Source organism: Fonsecaea erecta (assembly GCF_001651985.1).
Source record: "Fonsecaea erecta strain CBS 125763 chromosome Unknown Scaff11, whole genome shotgun sequence".
NCBI classification, from domain to species: Eukaryota; Fungi; Ascomycota; class Eurotiomycetes; order Chaetothyriales; family Herpotrichiellaceae; genus Fonsecaea; species Fonsecaea erecta.
In genome coordinates, this window is record NW_017387254.1 from 179,641 (window position 1) to 205,130 (window position 25,490).

At 54.1% G+C, this 25,490-nt stretch overlaps 7 protein-coding genes across 7 annotated transcripts; 5 read left to right on the forward strand and 2 right to left on the reverse strand.

Annotated features, from left to right (window-relative positions):
* Window positions 1-5,644: 5,644 nt before the first annotated feature.
* On the forward strand, window positions 5,645-8,992 carry AYL99_10264 (hypothetical protein; the record flags this gene model as incomplete). The annotated part of the gene is made up of 1 exon (XM_018841770.1): window positions 5,645-8,992. The coding sequence occupies one exon, from the start codon at window positions 5,645-5,647 to the stop codon at window positions 8,990-8,992; it is 3,348 nt and encodes a 1,115-aa protein (XP_018688658.1).
* A 538-nt stretch (window positions 8,993-9,530) lies between these two features.
* Window positions 9,531-10,634, forward strand: AYL99_10265 (hypothetical protein; the record flags this gene model as incomplete). The annotated part of the gene is made up of 1 exon (XM_018841771.1): window positions 9,531-10,634. The coding sequence occupies one exon, from the start codon at window positions 9,531-9,533 to the stop codon at window positions 10,632-10,634; it is 1,104 nt and encodes a 367-aa protein (XP_018688659.1).
* Window positions 10,635-11,058: 424 nt separating this feature from the next.
* AYL99_10266 (hypothetical protein) lies at window positions 11,059-12,555 on the forward strand (the record flags this gene model as incomplete). The annotated part of the gene is made up of 1 exon (XM_018841772.1): window positions 11,059-12,555. The coding sequence occupies one exon, from the start codon at window positions 11,059-11,061 to the stop codon at window positions 12,553-12,555; it is 1,497 nt and encodes a 498-aa protein (XP_018688660.1).
* Window positions 12,556-13,358: 803 nt separating this feature from the next.
* On the forward strand, window positions 13,359-14,758 carry AYL99_10267 (hypothetical protein; the record flags this gene model as incomplete). Its single annotated transcript, XM_018841773.1, has 3 exons — window positions 13,359-13,416; window positions 13,551-13,932; window positions 14,002-14,758. 3 exons carry the CDS (start codon window positions 13,359-13,361, stop codon window positions 14,756-14,758), a joined length of 1,197 nt encoding a protein of 398 aa, XP_018688661.1.
* A 1,402-nt stretch (window positions 14,759-16,160) lies between these two features.
* Window positions 16,161-19,696, reverse strand: AYL99_10268 (hypothetical protein; the record flags this gene model as incomplete). Its single annotated transcript, XM_018841774.1, has 2 exons — window positions 16,161-16,804; window positions 16,864-19,696. The coding sequence occupies 2 exons, from the start codon at window positions 19,694-19,696 to the stop codon at window positions 16,161-16,163; spliced, it is 3,477 nt and encodes a 1,158-aa protein (XP_018688662.1).
* A 2,106-nt stretch (window positions 19,697-21,802) lies between these two features.
* Window positions 21,803-22,833, reverse strand: AYL99_10269 (60S ribosomal protein L5; the record flags this gene model as incomplete). The annotated part of the gene is made up of 3 exons (XM_018841775.1): window positions 21,803-22,624; window positions 22,685-22,748; window positions 22,817-22,833. The coding sequence occupies 3 exons, from the start codon at window positions 22,831-22,833 to the stop codon at window positions 21,803-21,805; spliced, it is 903 nt and encodes a 300-aa protein (XP_018688663.1).
* A 1,017-nt stretch (window positions 22,834-23,850) lies between these two features.
* Window positions 23,851-25,272, forward strand: AYL99_10270 (hypothetical protein; the record flags this gene model as incomplete). Its single annotated transcript, XM_018841776.1, has 3 exons — window positions 23,851-23,878; window positions 24,049-24,747; window positions 24,818-25,272. 3 exons carry the CDS (start codon window positions 23,851-23,853, stop codon window positions 25,270-25,272), a joined length of 1,182 nt encoding a protein of 393 aa, XP_018688664.1.
* Window positions 25,273-25,490: the final 218 nt, after the last annotated feature.

The following is a 25,490-nucleotide window of genomic DNA, read 5'->3' on the forward strand; positions in this document are numbered from 1 at the left end:
TAAGACCAATGAATTGGCACCAAAGACAGAAAAGAAGACCAGAATTGGCCAAATCATAAGCTTGAACTTCGTCATACACAAGCCCATTGATGCGAGGGACAGTCCCAGAGCAGCCAGAAAACTTCATTTAGTGGTATCATCATGACCTGGGAGTATTCAGCCCCACAAGGTCGGATAATCCGCAGGGCTCTGCTCAAGAAAGGCAGACAGGGAGAGAGCGAGAGCAGCTTCGATCCAACGGCAAGCACATACCTTGTACGACTCGTATCAGGTTGTCATCACAGGTGCCGGTCTGCACCAGCGCGTAGTACTTTTCCCTCGCACTTCATGACGCCGGGCGTCGCCTTTTGCTTTGCCGGGGATGTGCCCCTATCCAGAGGGTTTCAATCAACCCGCTGCTGCTGACTGTGACGTGTCAATCTCTCAACCAGGAATTGATGGTCGCATCTGAAGGTCACGAGTGCATTGACTGCGCAATAGTTCATTTCCGAAGGGAGCCTGTACCTCTCCACATCGTTGATACGCGAGGTGCTAGAGGTGTGTACTCGGGAAGAACCCAGCGCGAATTACACCCGAGTCCTCCGTATATACATCCCACGGCGCTTACGAGTGGGGGACAGCACCGACCGAGGGGTGGAAATGGAGAGCTTGCCAGCGCACAATGGCGATTCCCATGCCCAATATGATGTAGGCAATGCAGTCAGAAGATTATTTTGTCATTGCCCCGTTGTCTGATTCGTCCGAAAAGGGAGGAATTTCCTTGGAATGATCAAACTAATTGGTCTCGTGATGGATTATTGTTGTTGTTGTTGTTGCGAGCCCAGTGATACGAGTCGCAAGCAGGTGGGCGAATTGAAATGTACAGGAACGCGCAGCGAGAGGAAGATGCACCTCGGGGCGGTGTGACAGCGAGGACCGACTTTCACAAATAGAAGAGCGCGGGTTGTGGAAGGAAGCGTGTTCCAGCCTCTCGTCACGCCCATAAGACTTGGGGAGATGATGCTGACCGTGCCCGATTTGAGCTATGCTCGGAACGCCCATTTCCATCAGGACGCAGGTCGAAACGGCCGGAGCGCGGAAGCGAGGTCCAGAGAGAAAATGGAGGAAGCCGTCGAAGCTTCGCTGCAGAGTATTGGTGCTTGGTCTTGGACGTGTTCAGAGGTCACTAGGCCTGTAATGGGCGGTGGTGGTACCCAGCCAATTGAGGCCAAACAGGGGCTTATCGAGGGCCAATGGACATCCCAATTCCCCCAATGCCCCCCCACGTCAGACGCTGCTGCTGGGACCAGGAACCTTGCCAGACCGAGGCTTCTGGGCGTTCAAGGCAAATGATGTGATGGAGGCGTGGCTGAATCCGGGGTGCGTCTGCCCATCAGGGAGGACCAACTCTGGTCTTATCTGCCGGCCAGTGAGGGTGCCCGACCTATCCGACAAGCGAGGGAACACGACGTCAATTCGATCCACCCTCGATCCGGTTATCGGCCTGGCGGCACACTTCTTGTACCTTTCTGAAACAGGTAGAGGTCGAATTCCCTTGCCGTCGTTGCGGAGAAGGGAAGCTAGCAAGGTCCAGGGCGACCAGAGACAAGTATAGATCAAGAATCAGCGCCAGACACAAGTCGTCTGCAGTAGTCCTACGCAATATTCGCGCCCGGAATGCCTGGGCTCTCTCCAGGTGGCAGGGTCAGCAGTCTGGCACGAGGTATGTAACACCGTGCCGCCTTTTGGTTGAATCAAGCAAGACCTGTGTGTCCTTGGCGGATCCTGTCTCCTTCGCTGCGCCCGACGTACTCGTAGGTGGCTTGGAGGGATCCATGGTAGTGCAGGGGCTCTTGTTGACGCCCGATAGTCGATCTTCTGGGGCCGAAAGCAACGTGGACAGGACTAGGACGTGCCGCAGTCGCATTGAAGGAACAATTGTGCTCCATACAGGTAGCTTTTTGGTCGACCGAAACCCGGACTTAGGGGCTGGTGGGCTGGTGGGCTTGGTGGACTTACGCAGTACAGTACGGACTTGTGGACTTGTGGACTTGTGGGCTTGATGAGGCAGTGTCGAGGCAGAGGCAAGGGGGGAAAATCAAACAAGTTGGCTGCCCGGACGGATGTTGGTTGCCTAGCGTCGACTAGTGAGGCCCAACGGGTCGGTTCATGGATACGCTAATACCGGTCATTTCAACCACCTTTTCCCCTTTGCCCCATCATCCGCATCAACCAGGTGCTCGCAAATAAAGTCCGTCGGAAGTGCTACGAAAGAGCTTCTATCAACAAACATCCAACGTCCACGGTTTCCATATTGAGTCAGCTGTACATATGACATGCAGAAGACACTATCCAACTTCTACGGAGGACAGCATGATCTCCTCGGTCCCGTGCAGTGCCACCCGTTGCCCACGAAGGGATGCCGCTTACTTCATGAGGCAGGTTGACTGAAAGTGCCATCGTGCCATCAATCTGCCAGATACTAGGCGTCCATTGTCAGACTGTACAGGACTTTCTGCTCAAGGGCTGAAGAGATGGCAATACTCCCCGTGTCAGACAGCCAGCGTTTTCTACCCATTGCCTGAAACCCCCTCCCGTGGTTCGGGCGAGTCTAGGCTGGTTGGCGGGCCTGTGTGCGAACAGCAGCAACCACCACACCAAGCGCACAGGGCACATTCTAGATGCGGTGCAAGTAAAAAACCAGATTGTAATCTGGTCCAAGCGGTGGTCATCAGTGTGTGGGGGTTTGCGGGCTATTGACTTGCAGCTGCAGCGGAGGATCCGAGAAAGATTGGAGATGGCATCTGCCACGTATGTGGTGCAGTGCAGAAATCGCCATTGTATGCATGTCAAATCGTGCTCTCTTGATCGAGCTCGGTCCAAAGGGCTCTAGCAACGAGCGACCTAAGCCGCAGCTGGTCGGCACGATGCGACAGGCGGGCTGCAGAGGCGCGATTCTTGAATGCGTAAGGGCTGGTTCTTTTGCTGGTTCGTGAACTGGTGTCTGCGTGTTGGAATGTGGAGGAATGCATCGTCAGCGGACACACTGAGACGACCAGATTCGGTCCTCTGCAGCAGAACAGGTCAGCGGAGGGGTGAGGCGAGGCTTTTTGACAGTGCCCTTGCGCCCACCGTCCAGATGCCGTCCAAGCCATTTTGTTTGACCCAGAAAGCTCGGCTGCAGAAGATGCTCATGCCGTCAGCTGAAATGGCGCTGGGGCGTCCCATCTGTAGTTTGCACGTGCCCTATATGACAGTGGTGTAAGCGGTCCGGCTTTACTACACGGAAGTCGCTCCTAGGCCATAGCCCGTATAATGGGACCATTTCCTATACTTCTACAGGTGTGACGGACGGAACCGGATGACTTGGAGGGTCGATACTGAAGGTGGACAATGACCTGGGTCAGCGGAGAGTGAGCTAGAGGCGTAAGAGAGAAAAGGGGGGAGAATCGTAGGAATTGGCGGACATGGGCGCAGGCGTAGTTCTAGAGCCAAGACCGAAGATGAGTGGAAGATTCTGTCGTGATTTGGGATGGCAAAAAAGATGAACCCTGAGGAGGCGAGAAAAAAAAATGGATCAAGAAGCGAGGATGGATGGGATGGCAGAATTACGAATTGAACGCAGGGGGGACAGACCAGGGCAAGGGAGGGAAGACGGAAAACACAACTAGGTATGTAAAAGACCAGAGGGGGTCAAAAGAGCCGTGGTCAAAGTATTTCTGTCGTAGTCAGTAGGGTAGTTGGTCAGGGCATTATTCTTTGCTTCTTCTGGGATCAGGGGGCCAAGGGAAGCGATTGCGTGGGTTTGCTTCGAAGGTGAGGAGGAAAAAAGGTGAAAACCCGGGAGAAATCAGAAATGAGGAGGTGGAGGAGAAGCAACGCAGCAGCAGCAGCAGCACAGAGAGAGAGTTTTGGTTGCCGACGAGGAGCAGTTTGTTTGCCCCTGTCACGCACCGGCTCCGCCAACTTTTCCGAGTTTAACCAAGCGAGAAGTGGAGGCGAAGAGCAGGGCAGAAACGAATGCCGGACGCTGGACGCTGGATGCTGGGAGCTGGGAGCTGGAGAAGGAAGAGAAGCGCCCAGAGCAAGAGAGCAAGGGGAGGGAAGCAAGGGGAGGATGGCAGCAAGGGAGGAAGCAAGGGGCCCGCGTCACCAAGAAAAAATCTCTTGTTTTTTTTTCATCCTCCCTCGCGTTGTCCCTAGCAGCTAGATACGAGTAAAGTGCTGCGACTAAGTAACCAGACAGAACACACCAATCCAAGGGCCAAGTCATGTCCCGATACTAGATACCAACATAAGTCATACAGCGGACGGTAGGTTAGGTAATGGTACGAAGCAGCGACTCGTACATGGACATGTTGGATAGTCACTTGAAATAGAAACAGGGCCGAAGCAGGAAAGGAATCCTGAGGAACAGGATGAGGTCAAAGGCACCAATTCAGGTACTATGGCTTCCATCGTGGCTGCTCAGGTACCAGATTGGACACCCAGGCCGGTCAGGCAGGAGTTATGACATGATGTGACCCCCCAGTGCACGGTGTTCATATTACCAATCAGTACCGGGTCAATTACACCCTCTTACCGTTGCCCTAGCTGCCTAGGTGCCCAGGCTTGCTAAAAGGGGGAAGCCCTGTCGAGGAACAGGAAACGTGGTAATGCCCTGGCCCTGCTGGCCGTGGTGCATCGGGGCCATCGAGCCCATATCCCACGGCCTTAGCGCCTCCGAGCACCCTAAGTTGCGAGTAATGCTTGCTAGCTGCGATCCACTCCCATCTCCCAGACTCCCACACCCGCACACTAAATTCATCATTCGTGCATATTCCTCATTTCATCCTCATTTCTCCGCCCTATCCTTTTTCCCTCTCTCGCATTCGGCCTTGCCAACACGACCACCCCATACACTCCCTTGACTCATTTTTCTCCTCCAGCCGACCACTCTTGCTTGTGCTGTGCACAGGATAAATTAATTACTGCTGTATCGTCCCAATTGGGAGCAGACTGGCCACCTGTTGCATCTGCCTCGTCCCTTCCTTTGTTCGAGTCCGCTCAGACTTCCCACCACCCCTTGCGAAACAACCTCACACCTCGCCTGCTCCTCTATAGCAAGCTGAACCTCCTCTTGTCCGTCCCAGCTGACCGGCCATCTGACTGCGTCCTACATCCCTCTCACCGCGTGAAAGTCGTCAGTCTTCTCGAAACGCCCGCATTGCGCCTGCTGCGCACGCCAACAACCCTGCAAGCCTCCCACGCAAGCAGCTCCCGCTTTCTGCAAGGCCAGCCTTAACCTCTCGACGCCTTGCGCACGTCCGATCTGACACCGCTACGACACAACAACGCGTTGTCCTTCATCTGGACACCCCGGTTGGGAACCCCCTCCCCCCGGCCCTCCATTGCAGCTGCACCAACACAAATCCGGCTGTTACACCACCACCACCATCAGGCGTGCGCCCACATGGCCTTCGCCCAGGGTTGCTGAATGCTGCTTGCGCTAAGTTCTCTACAAGTTCGGTGGCATTGATCCGGATCTCCCACCGCACGCAGGACAGCATAATGAAGTCGTCAAAACGCTATAGACAGAGCTGGACTCCCCAACATTGTCACCCTCGATCCTGAGCTTCGTTGAAAACACAAAGAACCTCCTTCTATCCTTCTAGCTTTTTGCGCCATGATCTCTGCCACGCCCTCGCCCTCTGCCAGGGCGCTGCGGAGCCGCGACAACTCTCCATCGCCTCATCCGCGTGCCCTGGCTCGCATGCCCTCCAACCAGCGGGTGAACACGGCTCTTCATCTATCCTCATCCGTGGCTCCAGCCTCTGCCACCAGCGCATCCTCCATGACCCAAAGCCCCTATATCAGCTCCATACAGTCTTCGCCCTTGGTATCTCATTCAATCCACCATCTCCCTCACCTGGGGAACCCTGTTCCCCTCGAACTGGGCGAGAGCCTTGTCTCTCCACATGTGTTCTCGCCTCCGAAGGAACCCACGGCAGGTCCCAAGTCCGTGGGTATCATGCGCAAGCTCTCCCAAAGTGCCAAAGCCGGGGTGTCTTCGGCCCGCCAGACTCTGCGGAGAAAGGCTTCATCGTCGGCACATTCCCGCCGTGATGAAAGCACAGGCCCCATTACCAGACGCCGTAGTGACAGCAAGAATGCCATGGCGAGCGGGTTCTCTGTGGACTCTCCGTCTCTGGATCCCCTTCCCTTGGACTTGCAGAGCGGTCTGGGGTTGTACGGTGATGCAATGAGCATCTCGAGCGAGCCCACCACATTGATAGACACGAGTCCCGAGGGCCAGGCTCCGTGCGTCCCTGAGCACCTGGTGGCAGGCTGCCCGTTGACCAAGATCACCAAGAATAAAAAGCAAGAGAAACTATTCTTCATGGATGTTGAGGGCTCCCGTGTCTCGTGGAAGGGTGCTGTGACGACCAAAGTTTTCCACATTGACAACATCAAAAGCATCCGAAGTGGCGAGGAAGCTGCGAGCTTCCAGTCACAGCTCCGCGGGGAGGCCGTCGACCCAGAGCTGTGTTTTACGATCAACTATACCACCTCGGACTCGGCGAAGCAAGTCAAGTCGTTGCACCTCGTTGCTCGTAACCACCGAGACCTCCGATTGTGGGTTGACACATTGGAGAGCTTGGCCAAGCATCGCGAAGAGCTGATGATGAGCATGGTCGGCTCCACCGAACGCGAGTCCGTCGTGCGAGCTCACTGGGACAATGAAATGGCGAAGCGGACGGTCAAGCACAATAGCGCCAAGGCCGATGGGCTTGACCTTGCTGCCATACAAGTGCTCTGTCGTAAACTCCATATCCACATTCCCGAGAAGGAGTTGGAGGAACACTTCCATTCTGTCGACGTCAACAAGTCAGACCTCCTGGACTACCCTCAATTCCGGGACTTCCTGCGACGGCTTCGAGAAAGAAGCGACATCAGGAAGATCTTCGACGAAGTGAGGGGTGACGACGCCAAGGGCGTCACGAGGTCTCAGTTTGTCAATTTCCTGAGACGGTATCAGGGAATCGACATCGGGTCTCTCGCGGACCCTAGTGTCTGGGAAGAGAGGATCAATGATTTGGTGGCAATGTCATTTCCGGAGGATGCCTCTATGCGCAGATCCGGGCTCATTGACGCTAATGCCTTTGCCTCTTTCATTGTCTCTAAGGATTGCCATGTTTATTCCATGCCCGAACCTTCCGTTCCCAAATTCGACCAACCCCTTGGCGAATACTTCATTTCAAGCTCCCACAACACATATCTAACGGGTTGGCAAGTGGGAGGTACCGCTTCAGCCGAAACCTACCTCACGGCACTGCGACACGGATGTCGCTGCGTCGAGATTGACTGCTGGAACGGTCAAGATGGCAACCCGAGAGTGACCCACGGTCGCACTAGGACCACTTCCGTGCTCTTCTCGGACTGTATCAACGCTATTCAAAGATGTGCTTTCGACGTCAGCCCTTATCCGGTGATCATTTCTCTAGAAGTTCACTGTGATGCCGAGCAACAAGCCAAAATGGTGCAGATCATGAACGACGTGTTTGGGGAGCGGCTTCTTGTTCACCCTTTGCCCGGGTTCACCACACAGCTTCCTTCGCCCGAAGACCTCAAGTATAAAATCCTCATCAAAGTCAAGGCCACCGAGCTTCACGCTGATCTTACGGCGTCACGGCGTCCTGCTCCCGCGTATCGAGACCGGAGTACAAGTTCTCCCAACAGGCTCAATACTCAACCGACGACCTGGGTCCTTCCAAAGGTACCATATGTCTCGAGTCCGGCATTGGTCACACCGCCAGAGACCATCTATTCCCCCACGGACCGTTCAGTTACGGCAACAAGCGGAAGCAGTGCAGATGAGGAGAGTGATGTGGCGCCAACGTCGCCTTCCACTGTTGAGAGTCAGCGCCGTGCCCCGAAGCTGAGCAAGGTGGGCTCCCAGTTGTCCGCCCTCGGCGTATATATGAAAGGCTATACCCTTCGCGATGCTAAGGATCTTCGTTTCCAACAATACAACCATATATTCTCGCTCAACGAAAACAGGGCCATTGAGCTCTGTCGCTCGACTGAGCAAAAAGCTCTCTTTGAGGACCACAACCTTCACCATTTGTGCCGGGTCTACCCCAAGACTCTGCGTTTCCAGTCGTCCAACTTTGACCCCAACACGTTCTGGAGGAGGGGGGTTCAAATGGTTGCCCTGAATTGGCAAACCTTCGACGCCCACATGCAGATGAACCAGGCAATGTTCGCCGCCGGAACCGATGCGTATGGCTATGTGTTGAAGCCGGACTACCTCAGAAAGCCGCGGACGAAGCCCGGAGATTTCGAGCATCGTGTGAAGCTGCCCCGCTACAAGATCAGGTTCTCGGTCCAAGTGATTTCAGCCCAACAACTGCCCCGAGCGGCGAACATGGGCAAAGACACCCCTTTGAATCCCTTCATCGAGGTGCAAATGTTCAGTGCAGAGGACCGAGCACGGGGCATCGCGAACGGCACCGGTGGTACCGAAACATACTCGAACGGCTACCATGGCATTGGCATGCCCTATCGTCGGCAGACCCAGATCCGATTCGGCAACGGCTACAACCCTCAATTTGGAGAAAACATTGAACTCGACCTCGAGACGAAATACCCGGAGCTTGTCTTTGTCCGATTCATCGTCCTGAACTCGGATGACGGTCGACACACGGGCAAAGGGGTGAGACAGCTTGCGGCATTCACGGCCAAGCTCGACAGCCTGCAGAAGGGATATCGACATCTCCCCCTGTTTAACGGACAAGGGGAGGAGTTCATCTTCTCCACTCTGTTTTGCAAGATCGCGAAGCAGGAGCCTAAGCTGATGCCCTGGTCGCTGCAAGACGTCGCCGACCGGACCTCACGCCCCAACGTGCTTCGAGGTTTTCTTTCACGCGGTTTGTCAAGTGATCGAGGCAGGGAGCGAGGTTCCAGTGTCGAAGAAGTGGACGCGGGCCGAAAACCCAACCGTGAGCTCGAAGAGAAAACTACCAAAAAGTAAAAGGACTGCGCATGCGCATCAAGCGTACTTTGTATCAACGGAACACAACAACGGCGCGGGAGTTTGAATTTCACAAGAGATACCCAAAAGCATATATGACCTGATGACACACAATAGACTGACAAACCGTCTGGCAACGGACATTTCTTTTTCTTGTCGCTACTATTGACAATTCAGGGGAGGCTCTTTTGTCTGTTGTTATTAGTACCGAGCTTATTGTTGTTCTTATGTAACATCATCATATAGATCACTGGATCTCTACAAAGGCCACGTGGGTGTTGGAATAGGAATCGTCCCTCGGATGGGAATTGAATTGAAATCTACAATTGCCACAATACTATTGGTATTTCCGCGTTGTTCGTGGTGTCACTATTAGTTCTTGATATGCAGCTCTTTTAGGCAACGGATTGGTGCCGCTTTAAGACCCGTTGCCCGGCATGACGCGGCTGCGGCGGCACAGCTTTCTTTGTGCCATCCCATTACATCCGCCAGATTGGCCATCTTGTTGACATCGTGCTAATATTCTGATATCTTCGCGATGCGTCGGACGACTCGCAGCCTCATAATCAACGCCGTGTTGTTCTGGATAGTTTTGTTCCTGATCCTCTATGTCAACCATGATCGGGGATCGACTACCAAGACCTTCGCGTGGTCTAGAATCCACTACAAGACCTCCTCCACCGCTCTACCTGAGCCTCGTGGTAGCTGCCCCGGCTTGGAAGACAACTCAAAGCCCGCACTAGTGGTGGCAAGAGTTGGCGCCGAGGACCGCTCATGGCTTGATTCCCTGGCTGCATTTTACCACCTGTGCGTGTACAGGACCGACCTCCAGGACGTGACCTCATGGCATCTGCAAGTGCCCGCGAACCGAGGCCACGAAGCCATGGCATACCTCACCTTCCTGATCGATAACTACGAACGACTCCCCGCAGCCGGTGCCGTTTTTGTTCACGGCTCGCGCTGGGCATGGCACAATGACGCCCCTGATTACGACAATGCTGCTCTTCTGGCGACTTTGAACGTCTCGGCTGCCCTCGCCCCGTTTGGATATCACAATCTCCGCTGCGACTGGAGCGCCAGTACATGCTCCCCCGCTGAGACTCCGGCGCAGGGCAGCCTGGAAACTCTGACGCGGTCCGTTCTCGAACCGTGGAACTTGCGCTTGGTGTCGGACAGAGCATTACCACGTGCCATCGTTGATTTGTTCGGCGGCGACGGGGCAGATGAGGGGCGAGGCTCTGCCCAGTTGTTTCTGGGACGTACGGATGCCATTCGGTCGCAGTGCTGCGCGCAGTTTGTCGTTTCCCGAGAGCGTATGCGGCAACATTCCCGTGACGAATATATCGCTCTCCGACAGTGGCTGCTGGATGAAGGAGAGCGTGCAGCACCGCCTGACGACCGCATTGCCGGCCGAATCTTGTCATATATATGGCACATTTTGTTTATGCCGCAAGGTGGATCTGCTCACGTCGATCTGAATCAACTCAATTTATTGGCATGCCCGCCGGCCAACGAATGCTATTGCCGCTTGTACGGCCGTTGTAATCTCGACGGCTGCTTAACTCCTGGTCATTGTCGCGGGCAGTATGTCTTGCCGCCGGACTTTCGACTGCCGGATGACTGGGCGGTGAGACATTCATAAGTATTGGCTGGGAACTTTTGACAGAACTCTTCACGTTTCACAACCGAGAGCAGCTAGTGATAGGCTCTGTGTCTTCGTGGCCTAGAACAAAGCAATACGAGGCTGAGGCTGAAAAGTCCAACGGCGGCAGGACCATGGCCGTTTCGATGGTGGCCGCATGGAATTGCTGGACAGGGGCACGTGCCGACCCCTGTTCGATGCAAGAGGCCGTTTTGGGCTTTTCAGCCTGATGGGAGAAAGGAGGCTTGAAAAATCACCCCTGACTCTGAATGTTGTTCACACGACCACTCAGAGTGATGTGAGACCAGTTACAATATTCGATGAACATTTAGAGCTGTTTTTCAGTCTTCGAGTTCTTGATCATGCTCCCACCTCGTCACACAAAGGCCAAGTGGAAGGGAAGGGCAGGTCTAAATGAGAAGCCATGTTCCGGTTTCCCACGATTTTCCTCGCCATTCTTGGTTTAACGAGGGCTGTTGCCCTTCCCAGGGATCTTACGACAGACGCAACAGGAAGAGATTGGCAGGCAGCGGTGCAGAACATCAATGGCATGAATTCGATCCTCACACTCCTTCCCGTCTTGACGGGAAAGGTCCAGAACATCAAACTTGTTGCCAGCCGTTCGTTCCCTGCGTCGTTTGTGGTGGCTGGAATTGGTGCAGGCCGGGTTCTGTCCAAGTTGCAGCTGGGCATCCTGCTGTGGAGTTTCGAGCTCTACCGCAATACCGTGGCTGAGTTGTCCTACGCCCACGACGAGTACGTGAACCGGTTCATGCCCAAGCTGCGGCATGTTCCGTCAGGCACCGCTGAACGGCACACGACGAGCCTCATCGTCAACCACAATCCGGCAGAAGCCTACATGGTCGAGGCGTGGTTCCAAGCTCGAGGGCACGCGTCCACTGTTCGGCTGAAGCAGAACAACTACGTGAGGCTGCTGGTGGGGTCCGTCATCTATCTCGCCCTCTACAGTGGTGAGATCTTTCTGGCCGTTCAGAACGGAGCGAACGGAACTGGCCAGTTGTTGATCGTCGTGCAAACTATCTGTGTCTGCCTGTGGCTCGCGGCCGTCGTCATGATTCAAATTGCTCGCGGCCAGGGCAAGGCTGAAGTCCAGCTTAACAGACTGGGATCTCCCGAGTATCGTTGTCTCCAGATTCCCACGGCCGGCGAGCAGGTCACCTGTGTCATCCTCAGTTTCCACCTCAACAACCTCAGCGGGTTCCAAGTGTACGGGGCGAACTACGAACAGCCAATCTTGAGGGTAGCAGGTGGCTTGATCCTCGTCAGTGGTATCCTCGACCTGGTTTCGACCGTCTTGATAGTCGGCCTCACGGCGTGGGCATACCCGTGGATCGGGTTGGAGGTCGCCATCATCCTCACCAAGGTCGTGTTTTGCCTCGAGCCGACCCGCGAAATAGAGATTGCCGTCGTTGATGCGGATGGCAACGGGCCCATCCAAGGTGGCTTCGATCCTCTCCCTCTCCAGATCCAGCTCGCGGATCCCTTGGCTTGCGAGAGGGTCACGACCAACCACAACGTCCTCCGCGACACGCACACTGGGCGGGATTGGCAGTCGACCTCGGCTGGGCTATGGATTGGGCAGGAATACACTGCACCAGACAGCTCCGGTGGCTTCTCGACAATGTACCTGACTTTGAATGGGGAGAAAAAACTCAGCTTGACGGCCGACGAGCCAGAGAAGCAGGACAACCAGGCGCTGCAGCGCGAGTTTCTTGCCGCCCTGGCGAGTGTGGTTGAAGCCAATGCCGTGCCTGGTGAGAAGTTCATCGCGGCCGTGGAGCAGACGTTGGACAATATCAAGCGCACGATGGCGGCGAATTGGTTTGCATTTGGGTCCAAGGATGTGATGGACAAGGTCAACCGGGCTCGACGGAATCGCAGATGGAGACGGTTTCTGTAGTCGGCTACACAGGATGCTCAGCTTGGAATGGTGTATGCACTGTATCAATCATGAGAGGATTGGGGGATTGGTATCACTGGGGACATTGGATGGAAGGGTAGAATCACCATTGACGTGCAGTACCTGATTGAGTTCTGCAGGAAAACCCATCGCCTTTAACTAAATCTTTAACTATGTTTACCTCCAGCCCCAACGAAACTCTTAACTAACCTTGACCTTCTAGGCATGCTTATATGATGCCAAGGCTTGGCCACCACTCTTCCCAATCATTTGGTCCATGCTGATCCCAAAGGAACCTCACGGGCACTCACGGGCACTGACGGGCTCTTTCTCTCCATCTACTGTACATTGCAGGATTCATTTGAAATAATCATGGTCTCTCTACCGAGTATGATTTTCATCACAAGACGTTCTACATTCACACCCAGCCAATAACGGACAGAATGGCGGGGAATGCCCTCACCTCAGCTGGTGCTTGGCTGCAGCATTGGTCTGACTTAGTAGGAGTTCTAGTCCTTGTCGAACCTCCAAACCTCCCCGTTGACCAAACACTTTTTTTCCCTTTTGCTCTGTGCATGTGGCTGGGAACCAGGTAAGAAGTGTTTTGGAATCGTGTTTTTGGGGGCCACCATGCTGCTGCTATCGGCTCCTACTCTCTAATGCTTTTGGGGGGAGCTTGTCGATCGCCGCCGTCGTCCCTTTCTTGGGAGTAGCACTCACCGACTCTTTTTCCTGTGGCCACAACCCGATGCTTCGTTACGATATAGCTGTTAGCCTGTTGTTCCTGTCGAAAGTGAGCCAGGATGCGTTTCATCGACGAGTACCTCAGCAATAACCAGGGCTTCCAACTTGACATCGTCGGTAAGTCGTCGTCAACGAATTCCACCGGGTGTCTGGGAAGTGATACCACACTGACCCCAGGAGCAAGCACACACACACACACACGGACAGAACTTGCTAAGCTAACGTCCTACCTCTCTCTCTCCCCATCACAGGTTTCCTCGCCATCCTCGGAGAAGGTTCCGTCGAAACCATCGCCCAAGTTGCGACGCTGAGCTACCTCATCTACCTTCCCCGCCTCCTTCCTGCGCCGCAGATCTTCATCCGACCCTCACGACCCGAAAAGCTCGAGACCACGTCCGGTGCCAAAGTCATTGGCGTCCACTCTGGCAACACCGGCGAAGACATCCACCATGTGGCCCACGCCCTGCACCGGGGGGACAAGCTGAGGCCTAACACGGTCAGTTGTGTCCGTGTCCGAGAAAACAATAAGCCCCGTCCTTCCATCAAGAGGTTCGGCCCTTTGGCCTGGTTGGCGTTCCTGGGGGCAGCCATGAGCGGTGCCTTGCTGGCGCTGTCAATATACTACGAGGACGGGTAAGTCTCCTCCAGGACTGGTCAGGACTTGTGGGGGAGCTCTTTTGCTGAATCACTGCCTTTACCCAGGATGTCATTGCTCGCCACCGTGCTGCTGTCCGCCCTGAGCTCCGTCACCGGCATCGCCAACAAATGGTCCCCCACGCCCAACGACCCCAAGCCCGACCCGCACTCCCCGCCCGGCGACGTGGTCATCAAGTATCCGCAGGGGGCGTTCATCGTGGTGAGCTGCGAGGAACGGACGGCACGGTACCTCTACTTCAACCCCAGCGAGCGGTGCATCTACGCGGTGAAGAGCACGGCCATCTACCGCGGGCTCTCGCTGGTATCGACGCTACTGCTCATGGGCGGTGTGATCTCGTTGGCCAACGCCAAGATTCAGACGCAGACGGCCTTTGCGGGCTCCTACATGCTGATCAATATCTTCTACTGGGTCGGCGCCGCGCTGCCTCCTGGCAAGCACTGGGACCTGTCCCGCCTCGAGGTCGACCACATCGAGGTGCACGGGGGCACGCCGCCGCGCAACGCCAAGGTCGACAACTACTCGCCCACTTACACCGAGGCGCTGTGGAAGGCCATCGCCGTGACGGGGACGAGCAACTGGGTCAAGGAGGCCGGCTGGGCGCCCAAGACCCCGGCCTGGAGCGACTGGCTGAACGAGGCCGAGGAAGCCGCCGTGGGCGAACCCCTCAAGTCGAGCATGCAGCTCATCGATGGGAAAGAAGTCGAGGTCTGGACCATCCGCAACTGGGACAGCCGGAACGCCCTGTCGACCCTGCTGCGCACCACCACCGACCGTCTGCAGGCTCAGCCGAAAAGGGGATGAAGATGATGACCAGAAATGAATGAATGAATGACTTACCTACTGCAAACAGCTAGCCACCCAGTCAGCCAGCCAACCCAACCCAACCTGTCTCACCCACATAACCAGTGCAAAAACCGAATGTTTAGTCCGTTTCTCCTTCCTTAGGGTATCCGGATCGCGGCGAACAGATGACTTATTTTTCCAATCGGGTCTGAATCGGACTTACAAAGCTGAGCCGCAGCACAGCACAACCGAGAACAACATCAATGCCATTATTTTGACGACATAACGGACGAACGAACGAACGAACGACACGAGAACGAGATCATGACCTCCCGGCAATGAACAAAGACCATAACTATGACCCATGACCCAAAACGAACTCCCAGAAAAGCGTAACTATCTATCTTATACAGTCCAATACCTCGCGTACATCCACGAATCCATCAATCCGCATTATCTCTACCTCCATACCTACCTACCGAGCTATCTGTCTGTCTACACATATGGCATGCATGCATGAGAACCACACAAATGTGAGAAAAGGAGAGGGATGCGATAGATAGATGTAGACAAAATGAAATGAAATGAACTCCAGCGAAGCGGGTGATTTGGTTGTTTGATTATTTGGTTATCTGGTTGGTTGGCAGGATGGTGGTAGGTCGGCACGCTTTGGTGTACGGTTGATTATCATTATCATTTTCAAGGTTTGGTTATATGTATCAAGCATATCATATCATATCATATCAAGGAGAGGAAATGGCTGGTGCATCCGAGTTATCATTCGTTCATTCGTTCATTCATCCCTACTCTTCAAGCTTCTTCTCTTTCTTCTATTTTTTCGTGCCCAAGCTTCCGATTTCACACTCGATTTCGCACGCGATTTCCGACTCCGACTCCGACTCCGACTCCTGACTTGCCAGAATAAATCAATCAATAAATCAATCAATACACACAACAGCTCCCTCGAATCACTGTCAGTAAGTAAGTAAGTAAGTAGGTTCTTCAACAGCGACGACAATTGCGCGACCGCGTTGGATGGAAAAGAGCTGAGCTCCTCCAGACGAGAGCCGGAAATAAATAGAACACGTCTTCTTCGTTTCGTACTACTCACTCTCATACCAAAGTATGTATGTTTGTAATGTTCCCATCGTCTCTGCTCTGCTGCTCGCCTTCATCATCTTCGTCTCATGTCCAGATTGATTAAACATCAAAACATTACTCCAAGTCATGGCCTGGCCTGGAACCAGTATTTAGTTGTGATTGAACCACCCTTTCGTCAAAGTCGTCATCATCGCGTAGATGGGGTCTCAAAACGAAAACGCTCACAAGGCATATAGCCAAAATTATCATCAAGCATCCAACATGGTATACACGTCCCCCCGTCCACATTTTAACCTGACCACTCGAAATAACTGTCAAATCACACCTCCGCACTTTTCATCTCATCCACGGGAATCAAGCCTGCATTGATCTGCGCAGCCAGCTGCGACTCTCGGAATGTATCGAAGCCCTCGGGATCCTGCTCCCTCAGCATGAGAAGCTCTTGAGCGTTCAATCCCAGTTCGCGCACCACATTGTCTGCGCCCTCCTTTTCGACTCGGTACCGAATGTCCTCTCCACGGAGTTCATCCAGCTTCGCCCGGAGAGCAGCAATGTGGGGTGGGTCCGCGTCTGTCGCTAGGGTTCCATGCAGAGTGTCATCCATCCCTGTAGGTTTGAGGACCTCTCTCCGTATACTCTGTCCAAAACGGTGCATGCGACCTTCCTCGTCTGTAAAAGCTTTGGCCGCGAGCGACGTATTGGACGATGTTCGAGATAATTTCAGGGCGTATGCGTCTTTTGCCTCACGCTCGGCCGGGAAGTAGTCGTCAGCGTCGGTCATCTTCAACATTTCGTTTGAATCCATCGAAGCCGATAGCAGAGAGGTGTCTCCCATGGATGGGTCTGGCGACGGCATGCCGTTGGCCGTGGGAGGAGACAAAGAAGGGACTTTGGTCTCGGGGTACTCGTCCTCGAACCTCTGTATCATCCTCTGCAGAGTCTGGTCGAGGAAAAAGAGGCGGCCTGTTTTTTGTCCATCAGTAAAAGGCAAATCCTTTTTAAATAAACAGGTATTAACTTACGATAGTTGTCGTGGTTCCCCGCCCGGTCTTCTCTGACCAGGACAGGCTGCAATCTTCGCCTGATCTTCCTCGCACTCTCACAAAGCTCCAGGCTCACATCCCGGGGCTTGGACACCGTCCTCTGCCGTAACGGTCCTCGCGGCGTGGATGTGCCACTTGCTGTAGGGCTGATGTTTCTTGACTGTGCGCGACTATTACCATCCTTGCGATCCAAACAGACACCCAGTGCCTTGACTATTCCTGTAGATGCAATCATATAGTCCTCATCCGGCGCTGGCTCGTCCTTGTCGTAGTTCGCCGAGTAACCATCCATATGGCCAACGAGATGAAGCAGAACTTCTGGAGCGTCCTTGTCAGTGAATTCCTCGGGCTTGACGCCGACTTCCGTCAGAGTCGTCCGCTCCATGTTTCGGAGACTGTAAGCCACAACTTGTGACGCTAGCGCTTTGACGACCTCACTGCTGTCTGCACTGGGCATTTCGATCTCCACCGCGACAATAGTCTCTGACACTCGGACGGCGGTCATCAAGGACGCGAAGAATGCGCAAGCCTCCTCCTGTGAGCTGGCGTCCCTCGAATTCATCGCATGAATGAGCGGAGCATTGTCTAAAATGCTGAGATGAGCCATCGATGGGCAGTCCGGCAAGATCTCGGCCAGGGCGATGACTTGTTCAGACGTCATGCCCACATCTGAGAGATGTAAACGCTTCAATGGCGCCAATTTGGGGAGAAGTTTTCGGAAGACCGGGACGGCGCTCGGCTGACTGTTGAACAAGGCCATGTTGCGGGAGAGGTCGATGAACTTGAGGTTCTTCAACTTGGCAAACGGGATCAGGATCGAATTGAGATCCGCCGGCGTCAAGTTACAATCCGACAAACTAATTGCAAACAAGGGGCAATCCGTGTCAGCACCTTCTGCAAGAATATATGCAATCCCGTGTAGATTGTTGCTTCCAAGATCGAGGCCTTCACAGTGGCCGGATTTGATATACCGAACAAGATAGCTGAGGGCTTCCTGGTCCAGATTGTTACACGAAAGCCCAAGCCGCCGGATCTTGCATTTAATGGCGCAGTCCACGAGGTCTCGAATATTTGTAGTGGCAAGGCCACAGTCGCTGAGGATCAGCTCTTCGAGTTTGTCGCCCAAACGCTCGGACAATGCGTAGATGACCAAAGTCCCCAGATCCATAACTTTCGAGGTTGTGTCGTACGATCCATTGCTGTTGGAACTCGTGGTGGAGACCGTCCGTGAGAGCTCGCCAGCCTTGGGAAATTGGATTCCCGACAGATCAATGGCCCTCAGCGACCGTGACATGTGCATGAAAAGCCCAATGTGCCGCCACCCCAGATTCGTAATACCAGGGTTGTCCTTCAAGGAGAGCCTCTCTATGACACCCATTTGCTCTTTGCCACTCTTGCCGCTCGGCCTCTTCGGCAATTTCCTGTTCTGTCGGGCTTGTTCGACGGACTTGCAGCTCGAGAGGCCGGACAAAATCACCCGGACGCCCTCGTCTGTTAATCCGCAATTGTCCAAGACGAGTTTCCGAACAGGAACTATTGCGAGCCAGTCTCCGAGAGTTACAATATCCTGCAGCTGCATCGGATAGCCAGAAAGGTCCATCACCGCCACGGTACCAGGGGCTTCTGCCACACCTGCGGAGGGCTTGGATATTTGCTCTTTGACTTTGCTGAGAACTGTGGTTTCGCGCAGCTGACAGCAACGCTTGTATATTCTCAGAGGATCTGTCGTACGGCCATCCGCCCCTTCCGCAGACCGCTTGCTGGGCGTTGAGGCGCCTGGCGGCGTCACACTCGAATTCGAGTCCGAATCGTCATCTTCACGAGTCAACTCCAACGGTACCAGACCGTTTGCTTCGGCGTGTCGTCTTTTCCGCTCCTTTCGTTCTTTCCGTTCGGCTTCCGACCGTTTCTTCTTCTCCTTTTTCCGCGTTCCGGGAACGGCGAGAGGTTCGGGGCCTTGCAGCGATTCCGATGTGTCTTTATCTTTGTCCGCCTGTTTCTCCTCCGATGGTGGAGCCTGAGGTTCTTCTGGCTGGGGTTTGCTCGGCTCTACCTCTTCCTTTTCCTTTTCTTCAGCTGCCGGCTTAGGCGCTTTCAAAGCTGCCCCTTCACCCTTTTCTTTGGTCCTTGCGTCCTTTGAGTCCTTGTTGCTGGTTACTTGTTTGTCGGAATTAGAGATACTCTGCTTCTGTGCATTTGACACAGCTGGGCGATGAGATTGCTCTGGGTCTTCGTCAGCCTGAGAAGCAAACCCGGCAATCTCTACATCAACGCAAAACGACACTCTCTTGAGCTTGTTTTGGTCAAACTCGCTAATCTTGATGCGCTCGCGGTTTGGGTCCACGTTCATAATCCTCCTTGGGCAAATTGCTCCACTAGTTGCGCTCTTACCCATGGTGGTGTTGGACGATGAAGACAGTCTCCGCAAGGCACTCGACAGAAATCCAGGGTGCTCTAGCTTTGTTTCCTTGCCAGCAGCCACGAGGACCGAGGGTCGACGAGGGGCAGTATGGGCGACGACAGGTTGTTTAGTTTCTTCCTTTTTGATCTCTTTCTGCCCATCTTTGGGCGATCGATTCTTATCAAAAGGGTTCGCAAACTCGGTCTTCGGGCTGGGTTGGGGAGATGCCGTCAAGGTGTTGTGGGCTTGCTGCACATCAACGCTGGAGTTGCGAGAGGATGTTGGCGAATTTACAGAGGAGAACTTAGAGCTGAAACTCGCAATCCAGGAACTTCTTCTGCCCTCTTTCTTGTTGGATGTGCCTGGCCTCAAACCTTTTTTACTGTCCTCCGTGCTTTGGCCTCTCGACATCGTTGGTCTGGGTGACTGGCTTTGAGCAGGCTGGGGCGAACCCGGGGCTGTCTTCTGCGTTGCAGGCTGTGCGTGATTCTCCTTGCCATTGACCGTAATTATAGCCTTTTGCTGCTGAGCCGCCGGCAGGACTCCATTTTGCGTGTCTTTCAATGGTGTGTGATTAGGTCGAGCCTGTGTCGTTGTAGGTTCGCGCTGATTGACTCGGGCGGCTGAGGACGACTGTGAATCTCCGTTTCGGCCATTTCTGTCCCCCACCGAATGAGCCAAATCTGATGGAGTGGTTAACGGTCGCTGTTCAGACGACGAAAAAGCAGGCGCGACTGTGAGCCGACATTGTGGGACAACACCTTTCTTGGAATGCAACAGCCAGTCGACGTCGAGACCGCTCTCGGTGGCCGCAGCATGGTGACTGAGGTGGTGCGCGGACGCCTCTATGATGGAAATCGGATACTGTGCTCCAGGAATGTCATATAGACTGGACCAAGGGCGTCTGTGGGAAGGGAAATGGATGGTGCTCGAACGTGGGAGGAGCTGGATGACGGATGGCGATGGTCGGCGCAGGGTGGTCGGCGGGGTTAAAGGTGCAGGGAAATCAATGCGGCTATTGTTGGCCAGAAATCGCGATCGACTTCGGTCTGGGCTTCTGGGATCTTGTGTGGCAGGTTTCGGCCGCCACTTACAACCCAGCCCGCAGTGGTAACTCGATAAGGCGCTTGGGAGCGCCCTGGGGCTTATGTGCCGTGACGGTGGTGCGGCCAATGCTTTGCACAATTGCCCAGCTTCGGTAATTGTGGGCTGGGGAGTTTGTAGAGGGATGGTGGAGTCTGCTAAATGGGGGCAACAGGAGGGGATCCAGGGAAGTGGACCACTGGGAACTCTGGCCTTTCAGCTTCTGGGTTTTTCTTATGCGGTCATTGCAATCATGACACTCGTAGCATCAGAATCAGAGCAGACAGAGTTGTTTGCGTTCCTTCAGTGCAGCAGCACAGACACACACCGGCGGCAAAAAAAACTGTTCGGGGGAGATGATCTCGTGGACCTTTCGGCAACCGTCGTCACGGAACTCTCCCTCGTTGGCGTCACTGTCCACGAGAACTCTCCAGCCGACGTCTTCTCGCTTCTCGGGCGTTCCCTGATTAATGATGGCGCCCCCTCCGAAGTGCCCGCTGCTGCACGCGTGACCCGGCCGAGAAAGAGAAGGAAAAATACACCAGGGAGTGCAAGGGGACGCAGGAGAAAAAAGGGCCTACCGACCGTGGCCATAATATATCTCTCATCTTCTTTCGAAAGCTGCAGTGTGATGATGAGCCCTTGATGACACACATGCGACCAGTGCCACCGACATGGTTACTGGTCGTGTCAGTGCCGTGGTGCCTGGCAGACTCGTACGGGCCCCTGCCCTTGCTTGCCGGGATTGCTTAGTTGGACACCCAGGTACCTCTGCTGAGACCAGTCTCCAGTGGAAGGCCTGGGGGGACGAGCCATGGAGGCTCGCCAAACCCACCAGGCACAATGGGGTCACCCCCAGGGCCACCCACGGGCACCTGTAGGCACTTCGAAGGCACCTAAAGGTGGCTAGTCAGGTCAGCATCTTATGTCAGATAGCGTCGACCATAATAATATCGGATTGCAACGAAAACGGCTGGCTAATCAAACGGGTCCTATGTACAGCCTATTACCGGTCAGATGGGTCGCACATTCTGGCAGATGAGAATATGACTGTTCGGGCAAAATTCATGGGATTCTTGGGTGTGGGCTGCCCTCAGACTATTCCCGCAACAAATTCGGCATATCTGTGTGGGTGCCTGCTACTGCTATGTACTAGCTCTGCTCGACCTTCTTCTGGGTCCATGACTGCCTTTCTCGTCATCCCACGTCGCTTTGAACAAGCCAAGCATTAGATTTCGTGGGAGGATTCTCCGTCAAACTCATCTTCGGCATGCTACAGTAGCCGAGTGCTCTTGGGGCAATGTCACATATCGTGGCCTCGATTCTCCTTGCTCCAAGTCATCGGTAGCCCCATAGAAGTCCTTGTCAACAGTGCTGAGTCGACTCCTGTTCCTAAGCACCAGCCGACGCTGCAGTCAGTGGCAATGGGTGCGCTCAGGAAGCAAGAGCTGCAATTTTCTCTTTGACGCGTTGATCTTTCTCCTCCTTGGACATCTTCGACACCTTGTATTTCTTGCCCTCGGCCTTCCACTCCTCCTTAGACTTCTTGTCGCCTTCGTCTTCGTCCTTCTTGAAAGGATCCTCACGGATCGCAGCGTGGGCCTCGGAGTACAGTTCCTCGAGTCCATCCGCCTCGACCTCGGCGTCGATGTACTTGACGAATTGAGACTTGTAGCGCTCTTCGTCGTCATCTGCGAGGGTTTCCATGTACTCCGCAACGTGGCCGCCGAAGATGTACTTGCGCAGGACGTCGGCGTCCAGTTCCTTACTTTCTTGGTCGTAACCCGGGAATCGCTTCTCGTTGTGGGGAATGTACAGCCCGCCGTCGGAAGCGCCCTTCATCGCACCAAAAATACGGGCACCCGTAGAAGTACGATGCAGACCCACGTCAAGGAAGCACTTGAAAGGACGACGTTCCTCTCCATCCTCATCAGCAGCCTCGGTCAGCTTGTATTCTCCGTCCGGCTCTTCCACGCCAGTGAACTTCTCGTCCAAGTCCAATTTCTTGAGAGCACGGCGAGCCAACAGCAAGCCAGTTGCATAGGCGGCAGACCAGTTGGTCAAGCCGTTGTTGATGCCATATCTCTTGAGCTCGTGCGAGTACGCGGCAACAAAAACCTTGTCGCCAGTGATTTCCGCAGTCACCAACTGGCAGATGATGTCTCGGTTGGTGAAGCGAACGACGAGGCGGTACTTGGGAGCGTTGTACTTGTTCTTGGCCTGGCTGATCAATCGCTTACGGGCATAGTAGTCGGTCTGATTTCCAGCGTCAGTCCAGCAACCTGCGACAGGGGAGATGAAGTTTCATCGCTGTACCTTTCCAGCCCGTCTGCGCTTGTACTTGGTCTGGAAGCGAGAGTAGTAGGGGGAATTCTTCACGCTGTGGCAGACGTACATTAGCTCCAGGACATAGGGAATTCCATAGTGAACTCGAAGTCTTGAACTTACAGCTTGGTGAAAGGCATGTTGCCGAGTTGAGACCGTCCCAAGAATTATTTTGGTTCACTATGAAATCCCCGAATCAGCATTTTGCGCTGCAGACCCAATTCCGCAGCAACATGCAGGGATTCTCTCATACATCTTATCTTTTGGTAAGGACTCGGTAAAGTCTCGTGGTGGAATGGAGGACTCAAAGTTGAGATGGAGTGCAGGGTATTGAAAAGCGATGAATTGACTCCTCGCTGAAGTGTGGAATGTGTGCGCCGCCAAGATTTTCATATGTCCGCTCAAACCAGAATTCTTGGTTGGTGGGGGTCGCTTTAGCTCAGCCTTGTCGATCTCCAAGTCCACCACCACACATTAACATACACCAAACGCTGCAGGTTTGTTGGTAGCCACTGCCGGTAGGAAGGAGTATACAAGAGATGCAAAGACTTCGGCAGGGGAAATTACCAGTACTGTTCTGGTTCACGCAGGATGTGGGACAAAATCGCAAGATTGAGATTGCCAACATCGGCCCTGAGCGAGATGTTTGGAGGGCTTGTCAAATCACAATTTAGACGACGCTTGCTGAAGTCTCTCTGTTTCAGACTTGAGATTCTGTGATCACTGAGAGGGCATCTCAGCCATTATCCAATGTGCTTGGTATACATTGGTATTTGCAGGCTCTCTGAAATGGGACAACCGGCGGCAGGACGCCAACAACGAGCATTTGTCCATAGTCTTGGGGAGACCATCATTCCAAATATGAAAGGCAACAAGAGCAAGAAGCAGAAAGCCAGTAGGCAAGTCCCTATAACTGCTTGAGAAGGTTGTCGCACTTAGAGGAGTTGAAGGAGAGAGAGAACAGAGACGTCCACCTCAGGTCGACTTGATGACATCGTTCCTCCATCGACCGTCCTGACACCCAAAGGTGCGGCAGTAATGAATGTGAATCCCAAAGTCTTGGCATAGATTTGTCACGGGTCGCCCGACCAACTTCAAAATCAGTCTTTTCTTTCATCTTGATCCTGGACGTCGTTGTCGACAAGCGATAGACAACAATGGCTTCTGCCTCTTCTTCCTGTGGTGGTAAGTTAGCCGAGTACCAATCCTGTGCTAGTCCCCTCCTGTTCGGCCCGGGCCGTGCAGATCAGTCTGTTCACGGCATCGGAACAACAGAAAATCCGGATTCCGATGATCCCTTCCCCAAATCATGGAGTTTGGAAGTTCAGACTGACCTGACTTTGATCTCATTTCAGGTTCACCATCACCACCAGCAACACCCTATCTTCGCCCTACCACCACCAATCTCCGACCCCTGGGAGGGCATTTTCGTCGCTCCACCCAACTCAGTGCTCCGGCGACTCCTTCTGGCTACACCACCGCGTTTCTTCGCTCTCCCGCCGCCTCTCGTCGCCCAACGCGCAGTCAGGAAGGTGAGGAAGACGATGAATTTCTTCGCCAGTTCAGCCACGCCCAGCTCGTTGATCCGAATGAACTGAGCCAAGTCCTCCAAGATCACCTCAATAGCCAGGCCTCGGTCGTCGAAGAAGAAGAACCAGAGCTTGACCCAGTCACAATCTACGTCAACATCCGCGGCTTCAGCCCCTACGGCGACATGGCCTCTCCAAACGCGTTCCCTTCCCTTGACACCAATCTTCCCTCTGCTAGCAACCGCGCGTCAGCCGCCTCTCCTACGGGCCCTTCCTCCATGAACGGCAGCAATGGCATGAACGGTCCGGGATCGGGTGCGGCAGCCGCTGCGGGATACTTGCCTCCTCTACCAGTTGGCCACCAGCAAGACTTGAATCACCTCTTCAACCAAATCCAAGAGTTGGGAGCCCTTTTGAGAAGCAACCGCGAGAAAGTCAATTCCATCACCCGTAACGCTGAGGAGGTCGCGAAACGCGCAAATGGAGCGCTGACAGATGGCGAACCGGCCCAGTCAGAGAATGACAGTACGTTACACTGCGATTCTTCGCGTTTCTGCGTGAGGATGATATTTACTGACTTCTCTGTCATTCGCAGAAGCACGTATCCGTGAACTTGAGCTCGAACTTGCGAAGCAGAAACATCTTGTTGAACTCTACAAGCACGAACAAAAGGAGAATACAGGCTTGATCGCCATGTACGAAGAAGCAATGGGAACGGCCGTCGAGCAAATTCGAAACTACTGCGGCGATATCGAGGGTCGGTTCTTGAGACAACGCAAACATTACAACGACCTCTTGCAGCAGGAGAAGGATGACCACTTGCAGTCTCGACTGGACAGAGATCACTGGTACGCGCAAACACTCAAGGTGTGTGAAATGATCAGGACGGCGCATCGATTGAGGACCGATGAGTGGTGCGAAGAATACACCGTCGTCGCGGCTTTGCAGGGGGAGGTGAGATGCTTGAGGCGATGCATGGGGATGGAGCCAGAGAAGCCGGAGGAGGAAACCGGTTGGCCATACTTGAAGGACTTGCCTTTGCCTGAGTAGGCATGAATCGAATGAATGACGAACGGGCATGGGATTGGGAGCCGGCACTGACGCCAACAGGATAAGGCGAACAGGAAATTGCATTGGCGGCGCAAATCAGAGACATCACAAGATGATGCATTGACGTCGTCATAGAGACGACCAGAAATAACATTGAACCACCCAAACATCCTCTTTAGCGCCTATTTCCCTCGCGCATCGCTGGACACGCCGTGGAT